The sequence below is a fragment of the Manacus candei genome, unplaced genomic scaffold (genome assembly GCF_025592945.1).
Source record: "Manacus candei isolate 608988 ecotype Guabito, Panama unplaced genomic scaffold, ASM2559294v1 h1tg000119l, whole genome shotgun sequence".
Lineage (NCBI taxonomy): Eukaryota > Metazoa > Chordata > Aves > Passeriformes > Pipridae > Manacus > Manacus candei.
This window is the reverse complement of record NW_026138167.1, coordinates 4,507,478-4,520,774: the sequence shown is the minus strand read 5'-3', so window position 1 is coordinate 4,520,774 and position 13,297 is coordinate 4,507,478. Positions and strand designations below refer to the sequence as shown.

At 43.9% G+C, this 13,297-nt stretch overlaps 1 protein-coding gene across 2 annotated transcripts in view; it reads right to left on the bottom strand.

Annotated features, from left to right (window-relative positions):
• Window positions 1-13,297, bottom strand: part of SIN3A (SIN3 transcription regulator family member A) — a 31,977-nt gene that overhangs the window by 9,664 nt on the left and 9,016 nt on the right. For both annotated transcript variants that reach the window (XM_051770281.1, XM_051770279.1), the window contains exons 3-11: window positions 11,831-12,007; window positions 10,335-10,441; window positions 9,559-9,841; window positions 7,365-7,616; window positions 6,528-6,680; window positions 5,510-5,668; window positions 4,158-4,247; window positions 2,666-2,784; window positions 365-575 (exon numbers count right to left, since the gene is read on the bottom strand). In XM_051770281.1, coding sequence (XP_051626241.1) covers window positions 365-575; window positions 2,666-2,784; window positions 4,158-4,247; window positions 5,510-5,668; window positions 6,528-6,680; window positions 7,365-7,616; window positions 9,559-9,841; window positions 10,335-10,441; window positions 11,831-12,007 — 1,551 coding nt within the window. The remainder of the gene's footprint in view (window positions 1-364; window positions 576-2,665; window positions 2,785-4,157; window positions 4,248-5,509; window positions 5,669-6,527; window positions 6,681-7,364; window positions 7,617-9,558; window positions 9,842-10,334; window positions 10,442-11,830; window positions 12,008-13,297) is intronic.

Below are 13,297 nucleotides of genomic sequence, written 5' to 3'. Positions count from 1 at the left end.
CCTGTGCAATAGGTTCTGGATATGATCCAGATATTTGGAGGAGTGACACTAGGAATACCTCGGGTGTGCTCACCTCGGGCTCTGACACGTACCATGATGATCCCGAGCCAGGATGGTGTTGCCCACACACACCCGGGTGCAGGAGCAGCATGGATCAGTGCTGGATCAGTGCTAAGCAGGAAGCTGCCTGGTCCCAGCTCCATGCCCAGCACCACCAGACACCCTAACATCCCCAAGAACCTTTCCAACACTGCGCAGGGATACAAAATAACCCCCCCCATCCTGTTCCGTTTTGCTCGCCCTTGCTCCAACCCTTTGAAAAGGCTGCGAAGAGCCTTCCTCTGCCACACAATTCCCACCTTACCTCTTTGCACAGCGGAGTCCGCCCCGTGCACTTGGGTTGCTGGTAGCTCTTGGGCAAGGCTCGGTAGCTGGAGCCCAGCCTCTTACAGGAGGCATAGTCTATCTCCATGGCAATCCCCTCAGTAGCCCGTTCCTTTGGATACGTCTCCATGTGAACAGACTCTTTATACCCCAGGAAGTTTTTAAACCAAGTGAACAATTCTGGGAATTTCCTAAAAATAAGAGGAACGAAGTGAAAAATGAGCTGAGTAGAAATCAAACAGTGTTGAGCTGTGATGCTGAACTGATTGCTACAGACAGTGCCCAAGACACCCTTCTGAATTATCAGTATGATGAGAGAGGACTCTCTCTGCTCAATCCCACTTCCACAGAGCCTGACCATGTGGGAAGCAGGAACCTGTTGTTGATCAGGTGGTGGACTGCTCTCTTGGTGCAACTAGGGTGCTTTAGGATTAGTGTCAAGCAAGGAAAAGCAGCCAGAGCTTTCGCTGCAAGGAGTGCACTCACGGCAGGGTCACATCTGGGTCTCCCAAACTACCCCTGTAGTAAACTTATGCCAGATGCCTAGTTGTTTGCCAATGGTTTGGACCTTAAACCAGACCATTCCTTTCCAAAAAGCAGCAAGAAACAACTGAAAAGAGATTCTGTACCTACACAGCAAAAGGTTTCAGTGCTGAGCAATTGCTTCAACCAGACTACACAGAGAAGCACAAATCATGGAGAAGCCTTTATCTGCAAGGCCCAAGTTTGCCTGTTTGTAAAGTTTCCTGAAGAGTTTATTAGTCTAAAATACTGCATTTGTTCAAATCCACTCATGCAAAGCTCCAGCAATACAAGGAATTGAACCTGTTCCTGAGGCTAATTGAATCACTGCTTATTCACTGCAAAAGATAATGTCCAACTCCAGAATAAAAAAAGCTGTATTATACCTTCCCCAATGCAAATATTCATCCCTAGAGTTAGGAGCACAGGCAGTAGATGGGAGAAATACAGATTTACCTTTTTTTGTCAAATACTGCACCTTACCTAAAGGTAATATCCTGCTGATGCCTGACTAACTCCAGTGGAGGTATGGAGCAAGTGGAAGCTCCTTGGGGCAGTTTCTTTGCACAGTGTCAGAGACTGAAATAGTTAATGATTTATGCATTCCAGGAGTTTGCAGGTTTTGACTTTAGCCCTAAAAAGGCAAGGAGATGCCTGAGGTGGACTAAGCCCTAAAAGGGCAAGGAGATGCCTGAGGTGGACTAAGCCCTAAAAAGGCAAGGAGATGCCTCAGGTGGACTAAGCCCTAAAAAGGAAAGGAGATGCCTCAGGTGGACTAAGCCTTAAAAGGGCAAGGAGATGCCTCAGGTGGACTAAGCCCTAAAAAGGAAAGGAGTTGCCTCAGGTGGACTAAGCCCTAAAAAGAAAAGGAGTTGCCTCAGAGGGACTAAGACCTAAAAGGCAAGAAGACACCTCAGGTGGCCAGTCTCCCCCCCCCCCAAAAGTTATCTCTATGTTACATTGTTTTATGACAACACCCAAACTGCTAGCATGCTTGTTGATACAGAGTTGTTAAAATAAACCTTGTCAGTATATGTTTTCAAACACCGGTTATTCAGTGTCGTTTCACTCTAATCCACCCCAAGGGAATTATTGATAAAAACCTGGGTTATTCCCCCTCCCTTTTTCTGGGGCGGGTCATAACACACAGCAGCCACTGTAATAGGGTCCTGAACCCAATTTATGTTGCTACTGCCTTCTCCCTTGGAACCAGGAACTCAATTCACAGGCAGAAGGAACATTAATCCTGCTGCCCAAAGTTGATGAGAGGATATCAGCTGGTTTTGGACGATTAGTAAGAGTTGTTCTGTACAGTATTGACAATCATGGAAGTCATAGTTCCTATTTAAACCATTGTGTTCCTTAACATTTTTGGCTTCACGACAGAATTCAGCCACTTTTTGGAAACTTCAGTGAGTTTACATCAGCACTCTGGTTTTTCTGAGGGATATTTCCTATATAATTAGGTAACCAGTCTTTTCTCAGATGACACAGTCTGTAATTCCAGAGGAAGAAACTGCAATAACAAGCTGCTAAATAATTTCCTTTGTTCTTCTTGAAAAGGAAGAAACACAGCAAGCAACTTCTCTTGCGTGCTGCCTGTCAAGACACAGCTGGGAATCCCTCTCTCTCAGATAAGGAATACGAAAGGGCAGCACAGAAGACCATGGAAGTCAGTGTTTCTTTCCTGGCTCCACAACAGAAACAGACCAAGAAGATTAACCTTCTTGCCTTGTGTAGGGAAAGGGGTTGGACTTACCCGAGGAACGGAGAAACCAACTGCACGAGCTCAGCCCTGGAGATAACCTCCTGGTTGAAAATAACCAGGCAGCGGAGGAAGTTTTCATACGCTTCTGTGCTACGCAGAGCTTTGCGGACCTAAAGGAGAGGGGAAAAGAGTAGCTGTCAGGGTGAGATGAAACAGGGTGAGAAGCAGGAGACCTGGATTTGACACTGTGCTTCTCACTGTTGCACACAAATCTTTAAGTGAGCTAAACATAGAGAACTTGCCCTGCAAATAGGGCCAGATGAACTGGTCCTGATGAAAGCCACTCCCATGCTGGGGATCCCCTGCAACGTCAGCTCTGGGGCATTACTCTAAGGAAGGAGTTGCAAGTGAAGAATTAAGTCCTACAAAGAACCCCTAACAGCTGGATGACAAAACTGTGGACAACATCAGTCACAGCTGCAGCATCACAAACCCACCCAGGCTGCCTTTAAACTCCAGAGAACATTTCAAGTAGGGAGCAGAGGTATGAGACCTGTGCCCTGGGTAACAACTCTCCAGCCTCTGCCTGCTTCCAGCTTGGGTTATCACAGACAATCCTGCTTCTGTAACCCTGCTCTTCACAGAATGAGGAAACCAAACTATCCATCCCAACACCATTACCTTTCCCATGGGAACAGTTGGATCTATGCATCAGACTGAGATCTATCATTATTAAGAGATTCATCATTACGGTTACAATTCCACAGCATGGCTTTCTAGGTTTACTCATGTTAACACCTACACATCCTCCAGGCAATAAATTTGTTCCAGGTTACCATTACCTAGTCTCCAGTACACTGCAAAATTCACCACATCATCAGGGAGCAACCAAGACTGTCATCGACACATGAATATTACTTTAAAAAGATTTTTTTAAAATCATTCTATGCTCCCCTCTGAGCTATAAGGAAATGTATGGACATCTTAGAGAAGACACCAAGGTACCACTTGGAAACATCCCATGTTTCCTTCACTCGTTCTGTGTGCTAAGTCAGCAACAGGTAACAACTGTGCAATTAATTAGATTAATATCTCAGGGGAAAAAAAAACCCAATCCAATGTAAATGTGAATTAGCTGCTTTGTAAACTGAGCTCCCCCACTGCAGGCAGGTGGTTGTGGATGGGTACAAGCTGTGCCAACACAGTAAGACATGCCATGCACATCATCAACTGTACAGCGATTTCATAAAGGGGAAAACAATTTGGAGTGTGGGTTACAGTAAAAAAATTCCCATTCCTGCAAAGAAACTGCAGCAGCAGCGGGTGGAAAGCTGGAGAAGGAGCTTTGGGGAAAAGACATATGTAAAAAATTCCATCAGTTTTTAAAAATTGACTTAGAGGTCACAGGATACATCTGAGGTCAAGCTGAGAAATGTTATCAGGGTGGTGTAAACCTCACACACTTCACTGTGATAAAAATCCAGATGTATACAAACAAAGGACATACACCAATGACATGCAACCTCTGCACCCCATTTGTCACCTTCTCAAAGAAGAGAGATTCTGTCCCCACACCATGCTTGCTGGCTTCTGCCAGAGACTGGTCTTTTAAACCAAGCAGCTTCGGTTTCTTCTGTTAAGACAAAAAAGAAGGGCAAGAAAAAAATAAGAGGGGTGTTCAGCAAGTTGAGATCATTTGATTATCTATCACAAATGGGTGTCAGCTTCCTGACCCCATCATGTGCTTTCAAATAAAAGAAAGTTTGCTTTTTTTGGAAGGAAACAACTATTAAAACTTGTGCTACAAGTTATTAATAAGTAGCATGCAACTCCAAATATTTGTAATATTCTTTTGCACTCTTTTCTGTAACTAGCTGATTGAAACAATCACACTACACCATATCTTATTTTTCTAACTAGTTTGCAAAACTACCAGAATAAATGTTTTTTCCTATCACTCATCCAGTTCTGTAAGTCTTACACCTCCACAGAATTATTATAATGTTTTTCTCTCTTGCATTCCACTTCAAGATCCTTTATTTTCCCTATACCAGCCCTGCCCTCTCCATCCTCAGAAAGCTGCCCCCAAAACATGTTTTGTTTTGCTGCTCTTGATTTGAAGAGGAGGAGAAAGGACAGAAGGGGACATAAATCACTGGATTTAAATGATACAATTATGCCTGCTAATGTTTTTCATCACAAAGCAAGATATACTGCCCTCAAATAAAGCAGGCAAACTTATCCTTCATGCATAAACACGAAGCCACCTGGCCACAGGACCATTTTTGTTACACTACAAAGCCTCACTGCTCTCACAAATCGTGTGTCATTTGAAAAGGGCAAACTCTGCTGAGAGAATAATCATTCATCATTGTATTAAAAGGTTTATCACTGGAAAGATGAGCAATCATGATTCCACTGCATCTGCTCCAAGTTCTACTACAACAAAGCTTTCAGGCACACTTTTATCTTTTCCTCAGCTGTTCTTTTCCTACATGCCTTAGGAATATTTGCTACAAATTTTGGACAAGTTTATTTTGTGGTATTACTGACACTTGTCTCCACATACCACAACTCCCCCTCATTAAACACTGCTAATAGAAGTATGTATTCCTAATAAAGTGGTGAAAGCCCTATTTTCTCAAGCCATTAAAGTAACTATTCCCACCCTCAGGCACAGGTAACACCACCAGATTGAAAAAATCAGAGGCAAAGGCTTGTGCTTGGAAACAAGGACTTGCAAAAGCTTCCTTTAAAAGAACAAGCATTAGTTTCCAAGTTCTCAAGCTGCAGCCTAGACCACAAAAATCACAAGGACTTGGAAAACACATCTTGCTCTGCCACAGCCTCCTGGGACAGACAGATGGATGCTGAAGGAGAAGCACACACTCTTACCTTCACGGGAGGGGTTGCTCCAGTCCCTGGGTGCCGTCGGATCTGACAGCCGTTCTGGTTGGGTCTTTGCTGCTTGTTGTTGAGCTGTGGCTTCTTCACTGTGCCCCCGTGATCATTCCTGACAGATTCCACTTTCTCTGCAGTTGTCTTACTCAACAGCTTGTTTAGAGACAAACCCATAAGACCATTAGGGCCAAGTTCCACCCAAAATCAGAGAATCACATAATGGTTTGGACGGGAAAGGATCTTAACGATCATTCAAGTTCCAGCCCCCTGCCATGTCAAAGACACCTTTCACTAGACCAGGCTGCTCAGAGCACCATTCAACCTGACCTTGGTCACTTCCCTGGATGGGGCAGCCACAGCTTCTCTGGATAAGCTGTGCCAGGGCCTCACCACCCTCACAGGGAAGAATTCTTTTCTAATATCTAACCCAAACCTACTCTCTTTTAGTTTTAATCCGTTTCCCCTTATCCTCTTGTAAAAAGTCTGTCTACATCTTTCTTTTAGGCACCCTTCAGGTACTGGAAGGCTACAGTTAGGTGATCCCTAAGTCTTCTCTTTTCCAGGCTGAACAATCCAAATTCTCTCAGCCTTTCCTCACAGAAGGGCTGCTCCATCCCTCTAATCATCTTGGTGGTCTCCTCTGGACTCACTCTGACAAGTCAATGTCCTTCCTGTGCTGGGGACCCCAGAGCTGGATGCAGCACTGCAGGTGAGGTCTGCTGCTCCTCCAAGCTCTAGATGACCATGTATTTTACTGCAGTTACAGCAGTCTTAGAATAAAATCCTTTTAGGCAAAGGAATTGCATTCAAAATAGAGGTTATTTAAAAGACAAGTTACAGCCAGAAAACAGCTATCCTGCTGATCTCATTCTCACATTCACTACAAGATCACTCCAAAAAAACCCCAAAACAGAACCCAAGAAACAAACAGCAAAAGCACATTTTTCTGAACTCTGGCTACATACAGACCAGTTTTCACTAGGTATTTTAGCCTATCTCCAAGACTACTCACCACAGAGCTGTTAGCATCAGGCAGGAACTGCCCAAATTCCGAGAGCAGATCCTCCTGGTTCTTGAAGAGGCGAGCCACCTGTGCATACACCTCCTGCTCTGTCAGGGCCGGCGTGTAGTTCCCTCCTGCCTCCTTGGCATTACGCTGCTCCTTCTGCCAGAGGAAAGAGGAGTGTCAGAAGAAAGGATGCACAAACTATTTAAGTGACAAAGAAAAAATAAACAAACCCATGGTGATACAAAGAACGAAACAACAAAGGTCTCGGCATCTTATGTAAACCATCATACTATGTTAATAGTATGGTTCTTATATATTCTAAATACCTACAGTTATATATACTATAAAATGTATACTAAATGCCCAACTGGCCCTGGACTAGTAGGACACTCATCAAGGAAGGGTTTTTTTTTGCTTTTAACATAGAGCTACAGCCACGTTGTCTCTTCATGACACATACTCATGGAAATACACCAAATCCAATTTTTAAACAGGCATTTCAGAGACTTCCAAACAAGGATTAGGAACTCAAATCTATTACTTCATCCTGCTACGTAATCTTTTAACTTGCAAGGATTCTGCTTAGTTTAAGCAGAATTCAAGACCAGGTTGGACGGGGTTTGCAGCAACCTGATCTAGTGGAAAGCGTCCCTGTTTATGGCAAAGGGTTGGAGCAGATGATCTCTAAGGTCCCTTCCAACCCAAACCACTTTATGATCACTTGTTGGCCACTGTTAATTCAGCAGAAGACCCAAATGCAAGTTTTGGACAGACACAGTTACCTCCCCAAGGCAGAGAAACAACCACACGTAGACCCAAATCCGTATTTTTAACACTCACCTGATACGTATGGAGGATCTCCAGGAAGGCTTTGTAGATGTCTGGCTGTCCCTGGAACCGATTCTTGATTTTGTTGACATAGTTGATGGCATGATTAAACTCCACGGGCTGATTGTTCTGCAGGGATGGTGTGGTTCCCAGAGAGATTGTCACGGGCGTGTGAGGTTGGACCGGCGGCGAGCGTGGTGATGCATACGGTGGAATTGGGGGAGTTTGTTGGCTGGCAGGAGTATGTGCCTGCAACTGCGATGGCTGAGAAGAAAACAAACTGTGTTAGAAACTAGCAGCTTGCTTTATGTTTGGGATAAAGGCCCTTTTAAATCCACTTACGGACAGATAAATATTTACTGGGCCAGCAAAGACTAAACCGCATCAGGAAGACAAAACACCAGGACCGTTCAAGCTGCTGTAATTAAGCTGATTTCCCTTGTTAATTCCTTTGGACTGAAACCTGACAAGAGACACAAAATACCTCAAAAATTTAACAGAGCCATAATGTATAGGTATGGCTTGCTCCAACGCTAAGTTATTTTGCCCCTAGTGAAGAATTCTGGAATGTATAAAGGCAACAGCAAGGGAAAACTGGAATTTCTTGACACAAAGAGCAGACAGCAAGTAATTCTTTTGAAAACTCCTAACAGTGTCTTTTGGACACCAAACAGCCAGGGGAAATTTAGTTTTGAGCTGGTAATTTTAAATGAAAATGGAAGTACTTATCCCCTTCATCTTTTAAATTTCAAAACTTGTATTACACAGAATTTTCAGGATTGACAGTGTAGACAACTGTCTTAGGACAGCCAGAAATATCCTGTTACAAGGTCCTGCCTTGCTCACCTACGGCTTTACCTGCCTGGTAGGGACATTACCTCACTATTTAGCCTGTCCCTCAGGTTCATTTTAAAGTTTCAGCAAAGATAGTTCAACTTTTTGCAGGTTGATGGGGAGAAAACCCACTTATCCCATGGTGCTAAGTAAGAGACTGCTAGCTCTTCACTGAGAGCATGTAATACTTCTTTGGAAAAAATACTGGAAATCTGGCACAGCTAAGTTCATTCTGAAATGATTTGCAGTTTCCAACTTTGCAAACCTCTTACCACGTTTGTTTATTTTTTTGCCATTTCTGAACAGGAGGTTGCACGTCCCCACAATGTTTGTCCAGAGATCAGCTAGCTGCCACATTCTAAATCCTGCTGCTTTCTAACTGCATATTCTCCCCCTTTTTTTTTTTTGTTTTCCAGCCAACTGTTAGCTAAGTGTGCAGTTTGGGGATTAACCCTTGAAACTTAAGAGATTCTTTCCCTACCTAAGACTCTGAAATATTGCTGCATTTTGAGGTTAAAATCCATGATATTTTATCTAGAGCAATCTCCTCGAATGCCTATTATCATATTCTGTTTCCAGTCAGGTAAAATACACCCTTTGGACAGTAGCATCTGGATTACATCTAAACCAGAGTCAAATTCCCTTTGTTATTGAAAGGTCTCTGTTTTGGGCACACACACCAATACCAACAGTCAACATCATGGTCATCTTGCCTAAATTCTTGCCCTTTAGATGTTGCCTGCACCCATCCAGCTGATGTCTGAATCATAGTCTAGTCCAACTCCTTTACAAAAATGATCCAATCTGAAAACAAGACTTCAAGCAACACAGAAGCCATTAAATAACAAATCAAGGTTTCCTAAAGGCTTAATTGCCCCAGGCATTTGAAAGCATACACACACTTTCACACCAAAAGGAACATCTTCATCACAACCTCTGTTTTATGAGGAATTTCTTGGGACTTCAGTTATTCTAAGACAACATACACACAAGCAGGCAGTTAATGTGTTCCCAGTGCTTTTAACTACGAACCTTTTTCCCAGCGTTGCTGAATCACTTCCTGAATAACATGTGTACCATTTACCAGATGCTCTGAGTGTCCTTCAGTTCTCCACTGACAGCAACGAGGCTTTTCCAAACCGTTAATATTTGCAAAAGTTTATTTGAATTGCTATCCAATTACCTATGACTGGATCTTGAAGTTGGAAAATGAGGAACTAATACGACAGCAGAAGCAGAACGCGTGGAAGTTCACAAATACCACAGAAGAGCAGCGTGGAAGTTAATTTTTCACTCTCTAGCTCCACACCAGCTTCAGCTGGAGGCAGCAGGTTCCCTGTGCTATCAGTGTAGGTCACCCAAAGCCTCTCACCTTGCTGATTTTGGCAGGTGTGGGCTGCGGCGCCGGCTGTGCTGGTGTCGGGGTCGACTGCGCTGAAGGCTGCGATGGATGCTGCGGCTGGGGCTGTGGCTGGGGCTGCAGGCCATGAGTGGGGATCTGGTGAACCTGCCCCGGGGTTGTCACGTTCACCATATCATTGGTCTGCACCTCAATCTTGTAACCAGGTGGCAAGAAGGTGTTGAAACCCATGATCAGGTCTGGGTGGCCCTTGAAGAGCTGCGATACGCGGCTGATCACTCCCGGAGTGTCGATACTGAGGAGGGAACAAGGTAACAACCTCATCATCCTCTGGGACCTTTCAGTGGGACAAAGTTCTCCACATAGGAATTCTCCATTAGGTTTTCTCCCTTATTACCTTTGACCCATGAAACAATGCAAAACTGATTCCTATAAACCCATCGCTGAACTAAAGAGTGATATTAACATTATTTTATTAGCCCAGCCAGCATTTTATAATCTACAAGATCTAGTTCCAAGTCTGACCGTTATTAATGGGCAGACAACCAGACAGCCAGATGAATCAGCTATCAAGGCTGAACTTGTGAACTCCCACTCTATGCAGAGATTTCGTATAAATGAAGGGATGCATTTAATTTTCAGAAAATAAAGCACACAATTGCTTTTATATCATTGTCCAGGTGCATTAATCTGCACACAAAAGACAGAATTTAGCTCCTGCCCTGTACTCCCATGTCCACGTACGCTCTTTCTAACCTGGAAGGAAGAAGCAAAATGCAGCTCATTACCTTTGAGACTTAAATTCCTTCATAATATCCAAGAAATCATTGTAGACCTGTGGCTGGCTACCAAACTGCAGCTTCACCTGGTCAAGGTAAGATAATGCATCCTCCACCTGGAGACAGACCAGATGGGTTATATTAGCAGAGAAGTCTTGATTTCACCTCCCATTGTTCTGTAAAACATGTGTTATTTGAAACACAGCTGTCAGCCCTGAGCCTGGGCAAGAATTAAGGAGCAAAAAGCTCGTGAGCCTGGTTAGTGTACTACCAGCACCATTTGAGTAAGAGGTACTCACTCCCCACTCCTGCCCACGAGATAAAACTGTACCAAAAAGAGACAAAAAGGGGGGGAAAAAAAGCAACAGATATCAGCAGAATTACTCAGAGAAAAACATATTCCAAATTTACCATCACTGAAGTGACTGCTAGGACAAACAGAACTAGACTGAGTATTTTTCCTGCATTCATATGTGGAAATTATTATGGAAGTCTAAGAATAAGCTGAAAGTGGAAATGAGATATTCAGTGTAGTAGATGCCTGCCAGGTACACGCTTGCACTTCTCTCAAAAAGCCAGACATTTCATTTCGACATAGAAAGGTTTCGAAAATGGCAACTGTGGGCGGTAAATGGTTTTACACCTCAAACAGCAAGAAGTTTATGAACTGTTCGTGTACCAACACCAAATTTTCAGAGGTACTGAAAGAACAGTCACATCCTAATGCGAGAGCTCTGGGTCTCTGTGCCCCAGCCAGCCCACATGCTCGGCAGCTGCACACAGGACCTCTCTGAAATGTCTGAAATGAAACAACAGCAAAGGAATAAAGACTCATGTATAGCCCCAACCTTGCATTACCAAAGGATTTTCCATGGATTTCACTGGGAGAAAGAACTACTCTTTTAGAAACTGTTTTGAGAGCTCTGTAGAAATGAAGTGTCCCACATTCAGCAAAAGGGTTCCACCAAAACCAGAAAAGACTCACAACAATATTTGGAAGAGACTAAGAAACGGGCATCAATTGATATGTATGTGCCTTCTCCAAATGTGGCTACTTACAAGGGTTATTTTTGGTGGACTTTTCTTCTTGTTTAAGGATTTTACAGCATGTAATCTGAGAATAGAGCCTTCCTTACTCCCAAATTACTCCCACACAACCACCCACATATGCCATGTGTTCAGAAAAGCACCAAATGTTTTGGCAATTTAACCCATTCATACAAATACTCTGAGCAATACTTTTTTTCCTTTTCCTTCCTGCCCCAAATCTTTTTTAGCAAGTCCAATTATTTTTAATATGGTATTTGCAACAACAAGGTTTCAGCAGAAAGAGAAGTCCATTTCTGCATTCAACAGACTTCCAAAGACGAGGAGAATCTACTCCTAGCCAAGAAAGCTTTTAGAAGGTGAGCAGCAGGGAGGTAAAATGGATAGAAAAAGGTCCCTGGCTGCCCAATGATTTAGGGAGAGGTTGTCTTACTTCAGGCAGCACTGCTTGGCCTTACCTTGAGCCTCTGGAACTGCTGCTGGCCCTGCACGGGCACGGCTGGGGGCGTGGGGTGTGTGTGGCTCTGCACCACCTGGCTGCCGTGGGGCTGCACTGGCGCGGGGTGGTGGTGGCCACTGTGGACGGTGGCGATGGCCGGCCCGTGGCTGCTCGAGCTCTGTGGCACGGCTGACACCTGGCAAGACAAAGAGGATGGCAGGTATGGCTACAGCTTTGTGGCAAGAGAGCAGGGTCAGGCCTCCCAGATGCAGAAATACAATTTTAAGGAAGTAGAAGACAGTCAGTTTGTGCTTTAGCCATGACTGCTAATGACCTTGCTTGAAACATAGCTATTATTTTCTTCAGTGAAGACCCAGAGACACCTAAAAACAAATCAAGACAACTCTCATCCTACACTCCAAATACAGGAGAGCCCTTCCTGCAAAAAGGTTCCAAACACAGGTTGTCCCCAGCCTGCACACTCACTGGCTGTCCAGTGACATAAAGGCCAGCAAAAGGAGAATAAAATGTGATTTTTAATCTGACAAGAGTCAAGGTTCTCTCCTTTCCCATCACAAGTACTAATCTGAGTTAATGAATCTTTATGAGCTTCTACACTCTTGACATTCAGTTGGGGAACTGAAAGTCAAATTCTGGCTCTCTGGCATCAGCAGGCTCAAGGGAAAACTCAGCTTGGTATTTCCCCTAGAAAAACAGGGAAAGGAACAGAAGGCATGCGCTTTTGGGTCTCCTTCAAACCTAAAACCAGGAAAGTTTCAATCTGGAAAATCATTTTCACAAACCCAGTTTTCCATTCAAGCCTCTTTTAGATGGGATATACTTTATTTTATCCTCATGAACAAGAAAAGACTCGCTTGCTGATCCATTCAAGTTCTTTTTAGGAAGCATTACCAGCATCAACACACCCTGTTCCAGCCCCTGTAAGGGTCTGCCTGTAGCTCCTTAGCTCCGTGGCTGCTACTACCAGTGTGAACATCCCTTCTACAGAAGCAGGAATGAAGCTGTGTGTAAAATCAGGCACCAGACAGGGAGAGCAGCCCACCAGCAACACGAGTGTGGAAGATGCAACACGCCAGACACATGGCAAAGACAAATATCACACAAACAGCCTTTCCCTGCTCTTTCAGTGAGAGCTATCTCCAGTGCACTCTACGAGGACAATTTTTTCCCTGTTCCCAGCTGCCAGCTCCTTGCAAAGACAGCAAGAGAGGGAAGAGTGCCACCTAATGACTCTGGGGTAATGTTTTCTGAAAAATTTCAATTTCCTTGAAAGTCTTCAATCTACATGCTGATCTAGTCTGTTAAGCTTAAGATCCCCCAAGATACTGTATGTCTGTTTCAAGAACAAAAAAGAAAAATGCTGAAAAAAAAAAGAAAAATGGAGGAAAAGCCCTCCACAAACCTGCCTCTGGGATTCAGACAGGGTGTGAGAGAATCATTGGAAGAAACACGTTCAAGAAAGCCA